Here is a 16,910-nt window from a genome sequence, read left to right on the forward strand (position 1 = left end):
TTCGTCGCGGAACGGGAGAGCCGGGACGCAGCCGCCTGAATCATTGTCGCCGGCCCCGGGCCAGGAGTAATGTGCTTAACCACTTACGCTCGGCACGCCCCGGCCCAGCCCGGTCGAATACAAGGATGCCTGACTGAAGCAGTTCTCGTCCCCAACACAAGATAATGCCCTCACCCCGATGGAACGAACCTCGAGTACAAGACCTTGGCTCATGGAGTCATGCGCACAAAGCGGTAAGAAGCCATTGGCACAACCTTGCCGCGCCTTCTCTGGAAGAACGTGCTCGCACGATGATTCTGAGGATGGACCGGGTGATTGCGGACCCCCGGTCAAGGTTGCCGGAAAAACACTCGAGATAGGTTCGCTACCCAAGCCCCGTAGCACAATGGGGCACGTTTGGCATGATTGTGTTTGAGGGCTTTGCAGCATACAAACTTTAATATCCACCACAAGACCCGCCGGCGGAGCATGAGCTCTTGTGAGTATTATCGTCCCGCGGCCCGGTGAAGTGATATGTTATTGCCGCTAGCCTCAAGGTCCAAGGCTCGATCCAGATCCCCAAGGAGTAGAGCCAGAGTGCCTGACGCGGGAATTGACGCGGGAATCTATTCACCATGCAAGCCTTGTGAGCAGCCCGGCATCTTGGGCCGTAATATTTGTGTGCAGGAGCAATCAGGTTAGGTTCATATGAGATCCTAGCAGAGCTTAATTCCGTGTAACAATTACCGGCCTACCCAACACGGTCAAAGCCATTTGGCGTGTAACGGTCAAGGCCCATTTTCGACATTTCGCCGAGAACGTTCCATGGGACTAGCACCGTCTTGCATGGATATCATACAGAGACTAAATCTGTATATGTAAATCCCTTCATAAGCAGTCGGTAAAGCTTGGCAGACATGAGACGACATCTCAATTTGAGCTCGAAGAGTTGCTCAAGTCCGTAAAGACTTTGCCAATTGTGGCTTGCCCTGGTCGGAGGATGCCAAGCACGAAACGAGTATACAATTATGAGAAATGTGGATAGTCACCGTGAGCTTAGGAAAGACTTCCAATCGATCACGGCCTGGCTTCTTTTCTGTCGCCATACGTGCAATCATCCTACACGCAAGCCATCTGAGTCATCAGCGAAGCGACCGACCGACCCGACTCGGGGTCTTGCGGTAAGATCTTGCGTTCCCAGGCATCCTTGGCAGAATCTCGACCCCTCAAACGCCTCTGCTACTAAGCCACCTAACACGATCTGGAGACGGCTCGATTGAGTCGTGCTTGTGGAGCAGGAAATCTCGCGGCCCGCGAAGGCAGAAAGTGGACCAGTGGACCTCACTGTTGCTCCCCACCACTGTGGAGGTACGAGAACTTTAACATGCTCTCTGCTGCACAATTAGATGGGCTGTCCTCCTTCATTGGAAGACACATTTACCCCTGTACCAGGTAGATAGAATAGATCTCCAAATAGACCCAGAATCGGCGGTCTCGCCCTTAAACCTAAGACATTGAAAGCTCTACTTTTCACTCGTCGACTCGGCAGGGGTCTTTGGATTAGTGATTTGATATCTCGAGAGACCTTGATCCCGCCTCACAGACTTCTAAGCAGAAGGCCCACAAGCATGACAGGGAAATATCTTTCCTCTGCTCCGGCTCCGGTGGACTAGAGATTGGTCAAACACGTGGCATAGCTCAAGCAGTTTTAGAAGCGTGGTTTCACGACGGAAAAATGGATGAATCGTTCCCGTCTCAGCCGACTCAGACAGGCACAACGACTCCGACCGCGACTCGTGATTGCCTCGTTGACCCTACACTTGAGCGAGTCACCGAGACTACACCGCTGAGGCAGCATTAAGCGCTTCGCTTCGAGACCCGTGTCCACATGCCGCCCGCGGCGTAGCCCGAGAAATAGGTACACATTACAGCTGGCTGACTATACGTTGATCCACAATCGCCTAATACCGCTGAGTCCCACTACACCCAGGCTATGAATGGATATCTTCCCGTCAGAGCAAACGGGGCGCGCCAACACCGGCTCCGCCGACCCTCAAAAAGAGCTTAAAAAATGGGACCCAGTATAGATCATATGATCCCACAACCGTGTGCGCGATGTCATTCCAAGGGCAGGCCGTTGAGGAATCAGTATTAGTCCTTAACATCCCGTTAGCACTTATGTGTACACACCAGGACCCAGACGATGGCACGGACACGATATTGACAGCACAAACTGATGAGTTTCGATTCAAAGCTACAAGAGTGGTACGAGTCCATAGATAATGGACACCAGAGCCTCGCGAGTATCGTCAGCCTTTCAGCGATGGGTCAAGTCGCCAAGGCGGCTGCCATGCTTCTTACGGCGGGGATACCGTCCAAGACAAGGCGCCATCCTCTTGAATCGTCCTGATGCATGCTCAGTTGTGTCGATGCTCGGATTTGTGATAAATTCCGAGCATCTAACAGAGCATGTTGGCTTGGGCTGCTCGCTATGGAGGAAGAGAAAATGTATATAAGGCGGCTCTTGTCGACCGTCACTTGGGAAGGTGATCATCATTCCTCACACTTGGACAAATCCACCAAGACACACATTCAATTTTCCCTATCCTCACATCATGCCTCTTGCCCTCGCAAAAGCCGCCAGGCACCTGGCTACCCGTAATGGGCGGCCACTTGCCACAAGAGCTATGGCCACAGTCCACAATACCCACATCCGGGACGCCGGAGCCACCATGCCTCCTGGGCACAAGGCAAAGGTGGGGTGTCTAGAGACATTCAAACTGCCCGATCGTGTCACCGGGTCAGCCAGTGACAAGGCGATGGGTCAAGCACTTGTCAAGGCTTGGAAGCGCGACGGCATCTTCCAGATCGCCATGAACAGTAGTCAACGGGAGATCTACAAGTACGCGGAGCAAGCCAGCAAGAGGTTCTTCGGAAAGCCCCACAACGAGAAGGCAGCCTGCATTGACTCGCAGAGCTACGCTGGATACATCGCCTCGGGAGAGGAGATCACAGACGGCATCGCGGACTATTCAGAGATCTTCACTGTCACAAAGGACCTCGACCTGGCAGAGCCAAGGGTCGCTAAGAAGTGGCCATGCCATGGACCCTGCCCTTGGCCTGACGCAGAAATGCGAGACCCCATGAAGTCTTACATGAACTACCTCGGCGACTCTGGAGAGAAACTCCTTGCCTTGACAGAGTTGGGCCTAGGTGTTCCCAAGGGGGCTCTCCTGCAGTATACGCAAGATGGATGGCACCACATGAGGATACTACGGTAAGTCATGAAGAAACCCCATCGCTACTCATTGGATGGCAGCTGATTAGTATTTCAGATTCCCTCCCACCAACAAGACAAATGGAAAAGGCAAGGCCGGCCGTGGCATCGGCAGTCACACCGACTACGGTCTCCTGGTCATTGCCGCTCAGGATGATGTCGGGGGACTCTTCATCCGTCCCCCGTACCAGGGCGAAAGCTATGCGAACTGGGAGAAGAGTGCGGCCGGTATGAAGGAAGACGACGAGGGGTGGGTCTACGTGCCTCCCGTCGCTGACACCTTCACCGTATTCCCAGGTAAGCAACGCAGACTACCGAGATATAAGCACATGACTTTGGTCTCTAACATCTACAGGTGACATGATGCAATACATGACCGACTCTTTCCTACCCTCGACCCCTCACAAAGTCGGGCTCAACACAAGGGACCGCTTCGCCTTCGCCTACTTCCACGAGCCCAGCTTCCAGGCCGTGGTGAAGCCCCTCGAGGGCTACAACAACGGCCAGAAGCCTCAGGAGGGCATCCACTACGGAACCCACTTCACCAACATGTTCATGCGGAACTACCCGGACCGCATCACCACCCAGAGGCTGCAGGCTGAGGACCGCTATAAGCTCCTCGGGCAGCCTGAGCTTCGGACCATGACGAGCCAGGCGCTGGGACAGCAAGCGGCGGTGAATGCCACTCAGAGACCAGCAGCCTTTCAGACAGCTTAAGTAGCGATGGGATTGTTTCAGGAGTACAGCGGATTGATTTTTCTCTTTTGGAAATAAAAGCACAGATAGAACACTTAAATTGACATCTTCCAAAATGCTTCCGTCCGTTCGTTTCCAGTGCTTGATGATACCCGCTTTCCACAATCAATATCGTAGTCGGGTACCAGAGATTGTTGAGTTCGATCACGGATAAAAAATAGAAGTGTGTCACACTCCTTCCCCACATATTCTTGGTCAGGCCCCATGCATGCACCGAGCCCTTGCCTACGACCTACACGAGTAGGCCATTTGTTTCTCGTGTTATTCAAATGATGTATGAAAATAATGTTGGAGACTGGCTCCCCTAAATTACTTGGACTTGGAGTCGTTTTCAAAGCGGACTCGACCAGTGCCATTAAGTCCCATCACAATCCTCCGTGTTGCCTGATTTCGCATTCAACGTCACTTCGGTCTTGTCTTATAGACGTCTCATCACTCCCCGTCGCGCAAACTTGGCTTTCTGGAGCTGACTTGACCGACATGTGCGACTCTTGAAGGTCTTCGCCTGAGTTCCCGAATCTCCCCAGATGCAAGCTTCCCGGTACTAGACTGCCCGGATGAGCATCCCCACCAACGCCGTCGAAGGCCCTCGCTGGCCGTGGTCCTGGCATGGACGAGTTGCCCACAAGAGTCGTGAAATCAGTTCCACGATAATTTGGCACACCCCACGGCCTGTCCTGATAACTGGGCGGCGCAGGTTCTTTTTGAGTGATCCAGTAGATGACAGCGGCGCAGATAAAGACTACACCCCATTTGTCAGCTTTGTACATGTGTTTCTCGAGCTGCTGTCCAAGTTTCTGGTTGACTTACCATCGATCCTGCAGAGCATAAGACACAGCCAGGCGCTTAGCCCATCGTACCCGATTGAAACACCCAGGTTTCTAGGAATATTAGGTACAGTGCTACTTTATTGCTTGACATTATATAGGTTATTGACTCACAGAGAAGTAGCCGTCAAAGTGATGACAGAACCGAGGAATGTTCTCCGCGCAAGATTATATAGGCGCACGACACTAGAGTCTGCATCCTGGCTTGCTCGTCTCGGGCAGACTATGGCTTTCAATCTGTTTGCGCCCTCTGGTTTCAATTCTAGTATTTTCGTGTTAGTTGCAATGGGTAACTAAGACCTAAGTCTGAGACCTACTCATCAATGGGTACAGGAACCATGATGTGAGCCATAGCTAAGCGATCAAATGTCAGTCCTAATTTGATTGTATTCTGCCGAGCAGAGCGAAAATATGGGGTGTACTTACATTAATGCCAACGTCACATGCAAACGCTGTAGAAAGGAATCGCTGGTGTACTCCAATGATACACTGCAAAGACGCAGAGTTAGCTGGTTATGTGCCAAGGAAGCTTTTGCAAAGCCCAGGAACAAGGTGAAGGCTTGTCCTCGGGGAGACAGTAGTTCCTAGAGGCCACTTACGACGCCGGAATTGTTATGGCTGATATGGAAGACCATGTAAATCGGGAGCCAAGCGACATAGCAAACTAGGAGTTGGTGTCAGAAACTGTGAAGAATGTAATATGTCTGACCTGGGTCAGGTACTTTAGTACATACGTAAGACAGCCACGAGGTTAAGAATGTAGAGCTTGGACTTGAGGCGGCCACGCCCCTTATCTCTTATAACGTACTACGATAGTTAGATTGGTTGAGCACTCGTGATATGAAGGCAAAAAAAACAGTTTGGACTTACAAACCGCTCGACAAGAAGAAGGTAAATTAGCTAGTTCCGGTCAGTCTTTGCTTTCCCACTTGTCTCGTGGTTTTCGGGTCTTAGACAACGTACTATCTTTGGAATATTGTTAGTCAGTTAACATCGTAGATCGTGTGTATTGATTTACCTTGCTGATGAAGTAGCCCACAACACACATGTACGAGCCGGCTGCACAGGCGCGAGAGTCAACGTTCACGTCGAAGCCACCGAATTGAAGGACGGTGGAGCCGGCGAAAAACAGCCACGAATCAACAAAGAGGGCTAGTATTACTATTGTGGCATGATCAGTAATGGAGAATTCATACAGTAGATCGCCTGCGTATATAGGCAGGGCAGTACTCACGCCAGTCGATGTAGGAAAGCTTGCGCCATTGCGATACTTGTCGATACCTTTGTACTGTATTCTGTCTCAGCCAAAGCCTCTGCAGACGCACAATAATTCAGTCAAACCCACCGAGGAAGTGAAACACGAAGCTCGTAGCCACGAGCGAGGTCAGCACGCCCGTGATGCTCCCGGGGAGAGTCTCTTCGACGCGGCCGCGGCCGGGCTCGGAGCTGATATCGCTGTCCGCGCGCGACGCAAGACCTCCAATCAAGGGTGGCACCATCGCGGATCCGCCCAGTTCCGGAGTAAGGGGCCAGGAGGAGCAATAAAAGAACACTGCGATTCCAAGGTATGCCGCGGGAATAGGTGGGCCGGGCGAAATTCACCTCAGCTTAACACGTCCCTCGTCAGTGTCATGAGGTTTCGAAAGCAAGCAGCCTGCGGGGAGGGACAGATTTTGGCCGGGTGCGTGTGGCGATCAGGCAGTGATGGACAGCCCTCCGGAGCACAGGGCGCTCCTCACGGTTTCGACGGGCATTTCCCCGAGGCCAGAGTTGCGAGGACCAAGAAGATTAGCTTGTCCACGAGCTCCATGGCCATCGCCTCATCACCGCCTGTTGGTTTTCGCGACTCGTGCGCACATGAGGGGCCTGCCAAAATGCAACCATTGAGTGGACGAGAGGGGAGGCTCCCATCCGTGCCAAAGTCTATCCGAAAGTTTAATTCTCGGGGAATGGCAACGGGTGGCACAGGGTCCAAGTCACGTGTATTAGTCTGTGAGAGCGTTGACGGGGCAAATTGTATCTCGCATAGGTCGACAGCATAAACTCAAAATAGTGAAACAAAGCCTCACTCGGACGGCTGAACGGGCACCAGCAGCTTCACTCATCCATTGTCTTGTGGCTACATTGTGTTCCCGTATACTCAGTTCATGGTTGGAAGGCATCTGACGAGTGCTTGCTGGCCTTAGACATGTTGGATCTAGCCCTTCTGGACGAGATTCTATGATTGCGCGTGCTCAGCCTTTCCCAAGGATCCTGAGGAGTACACAGGTTTGCATCGAGACGGTTACAACCAATTGGAATGAGTTCGTGACCGATGATGATCTTCAAGGAGAAGTTCACAGCGTGAAAAGTTCGAGATGAGGGGTAATATCCACAGCATGCGTGACCTTATGAGTGCTGGTCAAAAGCCGAGAAACCCAGTTAGGATGACGCATGGTCAACTTGGTTTTCTCAAGCACTCACACCCATAAGCACGCCATCCAAGCTCTACACCCAATTAACCTAATCTTCACATAGTGTTTGACGACATAAACGGACAGGATATGTGACACAAGAGGCAAATGACTGTACCGAGAGACATCTCTGAGCTGGCAGCGCCGACAACTGAAGCGATAACCTCTATCCTGACTTCATCAAGCCGTGGATCTATCGTGACATAGGCACTCGCGCTCACAGCTTTGCACCCATCGAAGCCAACCAATCCTCCGTCTCATCAACACCCAAGGCAGCAGTCATCAACATCTTCCCAAATGCCTCCACGTCCCCCGCCTCAACGTTCATCATCGTGCTCCGGATCGCACCCCTGCGCACGACAAGGTGCTTCCTATCACGCCATGCAGCCGCGAAGTCGAACGAATTCCCTGCCCCCCAGAGGTGCGCCGACAACGTCCAGCACTGGCGCCTGAGCTCTTCGTCGTCCCAGCGCTGGACTAGCGGCTGGCCCGTGAGCATCTTCCAGATGTACACAAAGAACGAGGCTACGAGGAACGTCCGCCGCGCGGACTCCTGATATACCCACGCCTTCCAGAACTCCCGCGAGGGCTGTGGCAGGGACAGGCTAGGATTATTTACATGACACGAGGAGGTTGTAAGCCACATGTCCGGTGAGCTGGCGATATCCCATGATACGTGCTCGTGGAGGGCGTGAATCGAGGACTCCAGCTCGCAGAAGGTAGCGTCGGCTGATGACCGGGCCAGCACGTCGCCGTCGAAGAAGCGGATGGTCTGGTAGAGCAGCAGGGCTTGGGTGCGTGCCAGGGCATCTAGGGCCTCTGGTTGTGGCGCGGAGCCTATTAGGTCGTCCACCTTGGTTTCTATGCAGCGGATGATAACGCGTGAGTTGACTGCGTTCATGGATGCGTGCAGTGCGCACGCGGAGACGGCTTCTGAGGGTCGAATTAGCCACATCATCCATATAAATAGCCCGAAGCTCTTCGTTTTGCAATGACACACGGAGACAACAGTGCGAATACTAGTGATACTTACCCTGCATCACCCGAGGCATAGTTTCCCTAAACAACAGCGGGTGACACCATGGAGTTTGATTCTCCAGCAGCATATTCGAAGGCGCTGCTCTTATCCTGTCCATAGCGTACGAAAAGTTGGATTCCAGAGCGGCGTGAAGATCTGCCAGGTCGAGCCGTCTCGGGGCAGCAGGGACCCCCATTGGCGGCCTCGCTGCGATGTCCTTGCCCTTCAGCGCGCTATCTGTGAAGCCAAAGAGACCCTCTGTGTCCAAATTTCCATCTCCAAGGATATCGCGCTCATCTACAGCCAGTCCTATGCTTGTGGCGTCGGCAACTTCGGTAGACCGATCAAAGCCTGGGGTCCAAGGCAGTTCTGGGTCGTGTAGACTTGGCGACTTCCGGCTGCTCCATGGATGGTTGACGGGTTCGGCATGACATGACGGAACAAGGAAATCTAAAATTGTTTCGTCTACATCAGCGCAATCCAGAAGGAAGTCCGATCCAGGGGCCGTCAGTGTCACGGGCGATGGGTCGGTTGGGGCCGCCTCGGACCTGGCTGGCCGGGATGGGTAACAACAGACAATCCTCCTCTGAGAGCATCGCATGCAAGTTGGCTGCCTCTGGTCGCATCTCCGCTTTGCTTTCACACAGCTATGACAGGATTTGCGCCGTGGCGGGGGGTCTTCCCGTTCCAATCTCGACCGGCACGGAGGCATTATTCAGGGACGTCGTCGAGTTAAGCTCAAGACCGCGGGGGAGGCCCACGCTTGTGGGGTACAGTAATTGGTGGATGGTAGCCCGTCAGCCTCAGCCGCAGCGTCTACCATCCTCCGTCCTGGTGATGAAAGAAAGGCACATGTAAGTCTACTGAAAAGCTAAATCACGATTGAAACAACTAGTTTCAGTTTTGCAGCACTTGGATTGCTTTGGATACCGTACAGCGTAGCTTGGAGGCATCGTGTCTTGTTTCTGTCCCACGGCTGGGCAGGATCAATTGTCTATCTCTCGCACACACTCCCTTCAAGAAGTCAGGCGAGCGCATGTCTGGTCAGATTCAGGCCCAGGAATGTTGGACCAACTCCCTCCATCAGAACGAATGCACGTCGTCCAAGAGAAATGCATGAAGCCGACGAACAGTCACGGCAAGGCACTTCTAATCAATTTAACTTCTTCGGGATGGACCTTGTGCCCTGAACTTCTCGTCCATTATCACTGGACGTCGCGTCATCACAGGAGCACTCATGGACAGGTAGGCATCCCTGAAATGGAATGCTCCTGACGTCTGCTTGGTGTTTATAAATATGAACACACTTGGTCCACGTTCCTACACCGCTTGTGCACACTGCCCTTTGCTGGGACCCATTCAGTTCCGTCCGCCGCCACGACGACCGCCACCGCCACCGCCTCTACTCAGGCTGCTGAAGCCCCCTCGTCCCCTTGTGCTGTTACCACCTCGTGCCTGAAACTCCGGGGGCCGCCAGCCGTTGCGGCCTCCAGGCGGTGGCCCAGGCGGCAGCGGTGGCTGCTGCTGCTGCTGTTGCTGCTGCTGAGAGGTCTTTCCGCTCTTCTTGTTGTTCTTCTTGCCCTTCCTAGAAGCCTGCGGTGCAGTAGCAGGAGCGGACGGTGCGACCTGGGGCTTGGGAGGCAGAGAAGCTGGCGCGTTCTGCCCGCGTTGCTTCCGCCGCTGCTTCGAATTCGTTGAGTCCTGCTGGCCACCGCCGCCATTCTGAGCCGAAGGACCGGCCGAGCCCCCAAAGTTGATGTTCGATGTTATCTGAATCTGACCTGGGCGTCGCGGTCCGGTAGCAGGTGCTCTGAGAAATCCTTGGCTGCCATTATCCTCATCGCCGCTGTCCTCGAATATGATATGCGATTGTGGCTTGATACTCCGACCCGGAATGATGGGCGCCGAGATCGCCTGGGCTGCCGGCATGGGGTTTTGGAACGCGATGGCTTCCTCTGAGCTCGTAGGGTCGACGTACAGAGATGCTCCTGCGTTGCTCCACGTCGCGCTGGGAGGCACCTTGGGATCGGCAAGACCGCAGTCCGTGCCGAAGTGGCCTTCTGCCCCACAACAGTAGCAAAAGGTGGGAACGGACCTGACCTGCTTGATTTGGCCTACCTGTGGTCGATAGGTTTCCCAAATCTCGGGACATTGCTCCTCCTGGTGGTCTTGGGCTTGGCAAAAGGCACACTCCATGAAGCCTTCGCCTGCAACCATTGCAAGTTTCTCCTTGCATGTGGCTTTGGTGTGACCAAGCTGCTTGCATTTTGCACATCTCTGTCGAGATGGACACGAGTAAGAGAAGTGGTCTTGCTGGCAGAACTTGCAGGTTGTCTCTGGACAATCTGGTGTGTTGTGACCGTAGGTGGCACAAGTGAGGCAGAAGACAGCATCATCTGGAACACCTGGAAAATAGCGATGACGCTGCTCAAGTGCGGCTTCCGTTGGGAAAGAAGGGGATGTCTCACTCCCAGTCTTCGTTTGAGCTGAATTCATGTTACTGGGCTTCCAATCCTTGTCATTTTCATCGTCGCCGTCGTCCTCGTCCATTGGGACATCCTCTCCAGCGACCGCGGGAGACTGTTGAGAAGCAGCAAGCTCTGAGGGTGGAGCCAGCGGAAGATCGGGAAAGGAAGGTACGGAGGATGCTGCAGAAGACTTCCGATCAGCAGAGCTCGTCGATTTGCCTGCGTCACTCTCTATAGTCTCCTTCATCCTGGCAGAACTTCTCGTTTGTCTCGTCGGCGGCTGCTCTGGTGGTTGTTTGCTTTCTTGCTCGATTTTTTCCTTAGCCCGTTCTTTGGCCTCTCGCTTCGCGCGTTTCCGATCTGTCCATCCTTTTGCAACCTGTCTCAGCGGGCTACGTTTAGAGGTACGGTTTAGTTGATCTTGAGTGAAGGAGACCAGCATTGGATTCGCGCCAGGCACTGATTCCTCAAGCGTTCGAAGATATAAGCTCTTCAAGAACAAGGGGTCGAGCCCAACTTCAGCGATATTTCCTTGGTTCTTAGTGACAAAATCTGCAGACCTGCGCACTTTGTTAATACACCTCTCCCGTCAAGACAGACAGTGTAAACGACAGACAGAACGGGGGGACATACCACTGATCAAACATCGATTTGAATATTCCGTCCCAAGTTTGTCCCTTGAAGTTGGCTTTGAATGCAGGTATTTTCCAGGAGCGCTCATGCTCCTCGACTGGCGGGAAAGTGGTGGTCGCACCCGCTTGGATAGCGGCAACCAGCTCCTTGCGAATCTCTGGAGTCAGCTGTTCAGGAGAGGAAGGACGTTGTTGCGCAAGAGTAGGTGTAAGCTTAGGTGGAGGTTTAGCAGCATTCGACTTGGAAGAAGTTCCAAATGAGGTGCGGAGCTGAGTGGTGACGCCGCTGTTCCAGGTCTGGCCAGCCTGCTTTGTTGAAGCGCTTGCCTTGGACTCTGCGTCAGAATTCACCTCCCCTTCGTCAACGCCATCCGATGCCTCTCCCTCTGATTGGTCGTTCCTGGCCTTCTTGCGAGGAGAGGCAGCGTCGTTGTCGTCGGCCCGGCGTTTGTGAGTTGTCTCATCAGCGCCAGCCGACGGTGAGGTGGCGACAGCTGGCGCCTCGACGGCAGGACCTTCTGCGGCTTGGTCTGTCATGATCCACAATGGTCGACTTTAGACCGGTTGGAGGCAAGATGTCATGCCCCGATGAACCCTCATCTGAGTCGGGTGCCTGACTATCAACTTCCTTCCTTGTTGCGGGGCACCCCACGTTTGGGATGAGCTACGATCCCTCTGCTGTTGATTGCCAGTGAACGCCAGTGAGTTGTGGCTTGGACTTCGCCGTGCTTGGCGGATGGGGATGACAGGAGTGAGGTATGGCCCGGATGGGCTGACGTCGAAAGGTGACTTGAGCTCAGAGTGGCTCGGGCGCGCAAGGGTGTGGCGATGACTGCCCTGACAGTAAGGCGATGCGATGCGGTACGTACGACTTTTGACCGTAAAGTCGACCCAATTCTTCAGGTACGTGTCTCTTTACGAGTCGCGTCTCCCGGTGGCCCGTGGTTTTCTGGCGTCGAGAATTTCGAGTGCACCGTACCTGGGTCCCTTTGCTGCAGGTGTTAGTTATGTCGTCTGTTTTGAGCGGCCGTACCTGAAATGCCAGGGCAGCAAGATCAAAATTCTGCCATCGAAGAGAGTACCGGCAAGTGGTGTGTGTGTGTGTGCGTGCGCGCGCGTGTGCGTGCCTGCCGAGATCCGTTTCGTTTCCCTTGCTTGCAAGCCTTGGTGCAGGTGAGTGAGCTCAAGCTCCAGCATGGCCGTCGCGTCAGGGTTATTAGTGGGCGGGTTCGCAGATACCTGGCCGTGTACCACTTTCAGTGGTGGCGTAAAAGTACCGCCAAACCTGCAGCGTAACATCAATTGTAAACCGGCTCCGCAAAAAAGGAGGCGACAACCACCGTGTCGGGCCCTGCGCTGCTCAGTGCTGGCCCCGTCATTTGGCAGACTGGGGCGAGCCTGGATTTGGACTGGCCCGAACTAGAACCAGATTGCCCAGGCCGACCGACCGACAAGCAACAGCACAGCACAACCTGGACAAGGCAGGTCTAGACAACTGACAACTCCAACAGGGACCCTTTTCTTTTGCCCTGGATTTCTCCAAGATTGGACATATTCTATCATCAACCCATCCGTCCATTCGCCCGCTCTCCCACCGCCGGCTCTGCCTTCTCTCGTCACAAGGGACAGATCAAGCCAAACCAGTACATACCTTCACCACCACCGAGCACTCTGATCGCTGCTGCTTGCCATCACCGTGGCTGGTTTCTAATTTCTCTTCTCGTCCATCGCTATTGTGTAGGTGCTCCTCCTCCTCCTCCTCCCCCTCCCCTCTCCCCCGCCTTCCATTGCCTGCTGTGCCGCAGGTCGCTCTGGGTGTCACGAGGCGTCTCGGCCACGATCCATCGACGGGACATCTGGGTCTTTGGCTGTGCTCTGTAACCCGGCTCCCACACAACACAGGCCCTGACGCGCACTACGAGAGCTGTGCCTCGGGTAACAGAGCAGCCAATAGCCCGCAGTCCAGCTGGACTTTGGTACTCCCAAGCAAGACTGTCTGCTTCAGCACTTCGAGACAGCAGCCGTTCTTTCCGTTCAGCTCGCTTGCCTCTGGAACAGGACGGCAATTCGCTGACCTCGGCTTCTACTCACTAGCCATCTTTCTTAAATCGGTATCATTTCGCAGTCCCGACAACCAATTGGTTCTTGTGCCCCATCGCCGGAAACCCACCCCGAGCCGAAGCTTCATACAAAGACGCCCAGCTCGACCCGTGCGGTAGCCACAGCCCTTTCGGCCGACCACCGCGAACCCATCCACGCTCCGCTCGATCTCCACGTCCCATACGAACTGCTCGCGCTGCCCAAATTGTACGTCCGACCTTTCGGCCGGACAACTCAGCAATTTCCCACAATTCCCGACAACACCGGCAAGCTGTCTTCCCCAATCCTCCTGCAGCGGACCGTCTCCTACGACACGGGGACCAATCCGCCGCGTCGGGGGAGTGTGTACAAAATGGCGGAAACGAACACGGCCCGTAGGAGAAGGTCTAGTAGCATCCTCCAAGTCTACCACGAGCCCCCTGAGACTGTTGAGCAGCTCAGTGACCGCGCGGCACTCCCCAACGGAAACGCGAACTGGGTCAACGCCAAAGGTGAGTGGGTGCTGTGCCGAATACAGAAGATGGCGGGTGATCCCCAGGCATTGGTGGACATGAAGGCTGACACTGGCTTGCTTTTCACATCCGAACAGGGGCATGGACAATCCACCTCATCCTCATCATGTGTCTCAAGATCTTCTACGATATCATGCCAGGCGTGTCGCAGGAGACATCGTGGACTCTGACGAACATCTCGTACATGGCTGGATCGTACCTTATGTTCCACTACGTTCGAGGAGTGCCTTTTGAATTTAACGCCGGGGCATACGACAATTTGAACATGTGGGAGCAAATCGACGACGGAGCCCAATACACACCCGCCAAGAAGTTCTTGCTCAGCGTCCCGATCGTGCTGTTCCTCCTCAGCACGCACTACACGCATTATGATCTGGCATACTTCACCATCAACTTTCTCGCAGTCCTTGCGGTCGTCATTCCCAAACTACCATTTGTATGTTCCCCCTTCAGCCTGGAGTTGATAACTTTCTTGTGCTGTGTAAGCTGACACGCGCGACGCAGAGTCACCGAATGCGATTTGGGCTCTTTTCAGGTGTGCCCGAGGAGGCGTAGGGTTCTTGTGTTATGGAAATCAGGCGTTTGGCTTTGCAGCACTTGCAGATTGGAGTTGGGTGGAGTTGAGGTAGAGGGCAAACGTGAAGCGACGGGTCTATGGGACCTCAAAAGTGAAATACGCCGGTCTTGCACAAAAGAACTGATGTTTACAGGAAACCGAGCATAAATTGCAAGGCAAATTTTTTCGCACAAGGCCTTTGGCCTACAGAACTGTCTCGAGATCCGACTCAGAGGTGTCGAGGCTTGAGAGAACTGAATTGGTTGTTTGTTGGGACGACGGGAAGTATCCCACACATCTGTCCGGTCCCATCGCCTGAGTGTCCCCTAGAGTACTTGCTCTCAATCAATCCAAGCGGAAAGCCATTCTATCGGAGTAGGTCGTCCAATCTACAGTGCCCCTGACCAGACCTTTTCATACCTAGTAGCTTGAATATATGACATCGAATATGACGCCCATCTCCCACCATTTGCAACTCCTCAGAGGCGCTCCCTTTGGATGTGCCTTGCTCCCTGCCTGGGAGGCAAAGGACTCGGGAGGGAGGAGCGCCTGTCAGGATTCTCAATTGGTCGCAGACAGGTCATCCTGGCGCTTGAACACACCCAAACAACAAGTTGCTTGTGAGTTGAAGTGTCTTCACAAGGAGCATGTCCCATATACGGATTTTCTGGAGCCCCATATGTGGTCAGTCTTGAAAGGATCCGCGATCTCCATAGGTTTGTTCTCTCTTGATCATGCGTTGCATAGGCCTGGAGCGACAAATGGGACATGCTTGAGCTTGATCTGGTCATGGCTTCCGTCTGGGGGCAAACCTCACAGCAGAAATGGCAGGACCGTCCCATACGCTCGCACCTAGCTCCCTTGGTCAACAAAGAAATTGAGTCTTGCCGTCCCAGTTGAGGAGATTCAGGATTCTTCTCTTCTTCATTCATCGCTCTCGCTGAATATCGCCCATCATACCAGTTGTCATTAATGATTTTGATACCAAGATACACTCTATCCACTCGCTTTATCCACTCGCTTCTACTTGCAATTGCTAGCCAACATGAAGTCATCCACTATTCTCCCCGTTGCTGCTCTCGCTACTCTGGGCCAGGCGACATGGCCTTCACCCTTGAGGGCCTCTAGTCTCACGACGCATAGTTCCTCCTCCCTTCCACCACTTGAGACCATCTCGCTCCCCAGTGTCCCTTCGGCACCGAGTCCTTCATCTTCCCATCAACCGGTCGAAGGCCACACTCTCTCCAACCTGCCAACGGCGCACAATCTCTCTACACATCCACCCGGTACGGCAATCTCAGTATCCAGCCTTCCAACAACACACCGGTCGTCTTCTCATAGACGTATCGTGTACCACACGCTACCCAGCCCGCCCACAACACGCAGTCCCTCTCCCCACCAATCTGTTGTAGACCACTCTGTCTCCATCCCTTCTCCGGTACAGAATTCTTCTTCCCCTCGTCGTATCGTGTACTACACGCTCCCAAGCCCGCCAACGACCCACAATCTCTCTTCTCGCCCATCCGTTGTGAGCCACTCTCACCCCGGATTCTCTGCGGCACACAACTTTTCTTCAAGTCCGCCTGCCACGATCATCTCGGTCTCCCAGCCATTCGCCGCGACCTTTTCCGTCGTTGATGTCAGCCCGAGTGCGACACCATGCGTGTGCCATGGCGATCATCACGACCCCTCATGTTGCCACAAGGAGACCCGCTGGCAGACCATCACCAGGCTTGTCCTGGTTCCGGTGCCAACAACGGTTGTGGATTACGATGGCAAGACGCGCACAGTCACCAAAGATAGGTTGAGCACGGTAACCACCATCCAGCACGGCGGATGCACGGCCACTGTCATCGATCACAAGACACACACTACGTGCAAGAAGCCCGGCCCTACGACATGGGATCCTCCACACAGACCTGTTCGGCCTTACCCGTCCATTGTTCTCAACACGAGCAAGAAGCCGGGCCCGACACCGTGGGACCCCCCGCGGAAGCCCCACGGGACTGCGTCCATATCTGCCGGGTGACAAGAAAAAGCATTACAAACCCACATACACAATAAGCGTGTTTGGGCCGGAGGCAACGTGCCCAGCGGGATTTTGAATGTCAGCCTGATGACGACTACATCGGGAATAAGCTAGCCGTCCGCGAAGCCAACGTCCCCTGGCCGGCTCCCCCTGGCTGTGCCAATCACTGTGTTGGTGGTCGAGGGTGCTGGACTGAGTGCGACAAGCCGCACTCGAAGAAGTCATCGCGTATCTGCCCGGAAGGGCATTCGTGTCAGAGGAGGAAGAAGCTGGCTCCAGCACCAGTTCCGGAACCTCCTGAAC

At 54.2% G+C, this 16,910-nt stretch overlaps 6 protein-coding genes across 6 annotated transcripts; 3 read left to right on the forward strand and 3 right to left on the reverse strand.

Annotated features, from left to right (window-relative positions):
• Nucleotides 1-2,594: 2,594 nt before the first annotated feature.
• On the forward strand, nucleotides 2,595-3,973 carry INS49_012747 (uncharacterized protein; the record flags this gene model as incomplete). The annotated part of the gene is made up of 3 exons (XM_043173449.1): nucleotides 2,595-3,256; nucleotides 3,315-3,553; nucleotides 3,612-3,973. The coding sequence occupies 3 exons, from the start codon at nucleotides 2,595-2,597 to the stop codon at nucleotides 3,971-3,973; spliced, it is 1,263 nt and encodes a 420-aa protein (XP_043022746.1).
• Nucleotides 3,974-4,377: 404 nt separating this feature from the next.
• On the reverse strand, nucleotides 4,378-6,338 carry INS49_012748 (uncharacterized protein; the record flags this gene model as incomplete). Its single annotated transcript, XM_043173450.1, has 11 exons — nucleotides 4,378-4,754; nucleotides 4,823-4,893; nucleotides 4,954-5,101; nucleotides 5,157-5,193; nucleotides 5,266-5,328; nucleotides 5,439-5,503; nucleotides 5,574-5,646; nucleotides 5,710-5,739; nucleotides 5,858-6,000; nucleotides 6,074-6,127; nucleotides 6,185-6,338. 11 exons carry the CDS (start codon nucleotides 6,336-6,338, stop codon nucleotides 4,378-4,380), a joined length of 1,215 nt encoding a protein of 404 aa, XP_043022747.1.
• Nucleotides 6,339-7,509: 1,171 nt separating this feature from the next.
• Nucleotides 7,510-8,936, reverse strand: INS49_012749 (uncharacterized protein; the record flags this gene model as incomplete). Its single annotated transcript, XM_043173451.1, has 3 exons — nucleotides 7,510-8,225; nucleotides 8,326-8,760; nucleotides 8,828-8,936. 3 exons carry the CDS (start codon nucleotides 8,934-8,936, stop codon nucleotides 7,510-7,512), a joined length of 1,260 nt encoding a protein of 419 aa, XP_043022748.1.
• Nucleotides 8,937-9,669: 733 nt separating this feature from the next.
• INS49_012750 (uncharacterized protein) lies at nucleotides 9,670-12,789 on the reverse strand (the record flags this gene model as incomplete). Its single annotated transcript, XM_043173452.1, has 4 exons — nucleotides 9,670-11,338; nucleotides 11,412-11,940; nucleotides 12,390-12,402; nucleotides 12,721-12,789. The coding sequence occupies 4 exons, from the start codon at nucleotides 12,787-12,789 to the stop codon at nucleotides 9,670-9,672; spliced, it is 2,280 nt and encodes a 759-aa protein (XP_043022749.1).
• A 1,073-nt stretch (nucleotides 12,790-13,862) lies between these two features.
• INS49_012751 (uncharacterized protein) lies at nucleotides 13,863-14,577 on the forward strand (the record flags this gene model as incomplete). Its single annotated transcript, XM_043173453.1, has 3 exons — nucleotides 13,863-14,001; nucleotides 14,100-14,458; nucleotides 14,527-14,577. The coding sequence occupies 3 exons, from the start codon at nucleotides 13,863-13,865 to the stop codon at nucleotides 14,575-14,577; spliced, it is 549 nt and encodes a 182-aa protein (XP_043022750.1).
• A 1,660-nt stretch (nucleotides 14,578-16,237) lies between these two features.
• On the forward strand, nucleotides 16,238-16,607 carry INS49_012752 (uncharacterized protein; the record flags this gene model as incomplete). The annotated part of the gene is made up of 2 exons (XM_043173454.1): nucleotides 16,238-16,243; nucleotides 16,299-16,607. The coding sequence occupies 2 exons, from the start codon at nucleotides 16,238-16,240 to the stop codon at nucleotides 16,605-16,607; spliced, it is 315 nt and encodes a 104-aa protein (XP_043022751.1).
• Nucleotides 16,608-16,910: the final 303 nt, after the last annotated feature.

This window comes from Diaporthe citri (genome assembly GCF_014595645.1).
Source record: "Diaporthe citri strain NFHF-8-4 chromosome Unknown scaffold_6, whole genome shotgun sequence".
In the NCBI taxonomy this organism is placed as follows: domain Eukaryota; kingdom Fungi; phylum Ascomycota; class Sordariomycetes; order Diaporthales; family Diaporthaceae; genus Diaporthe; species Diaporthe citri.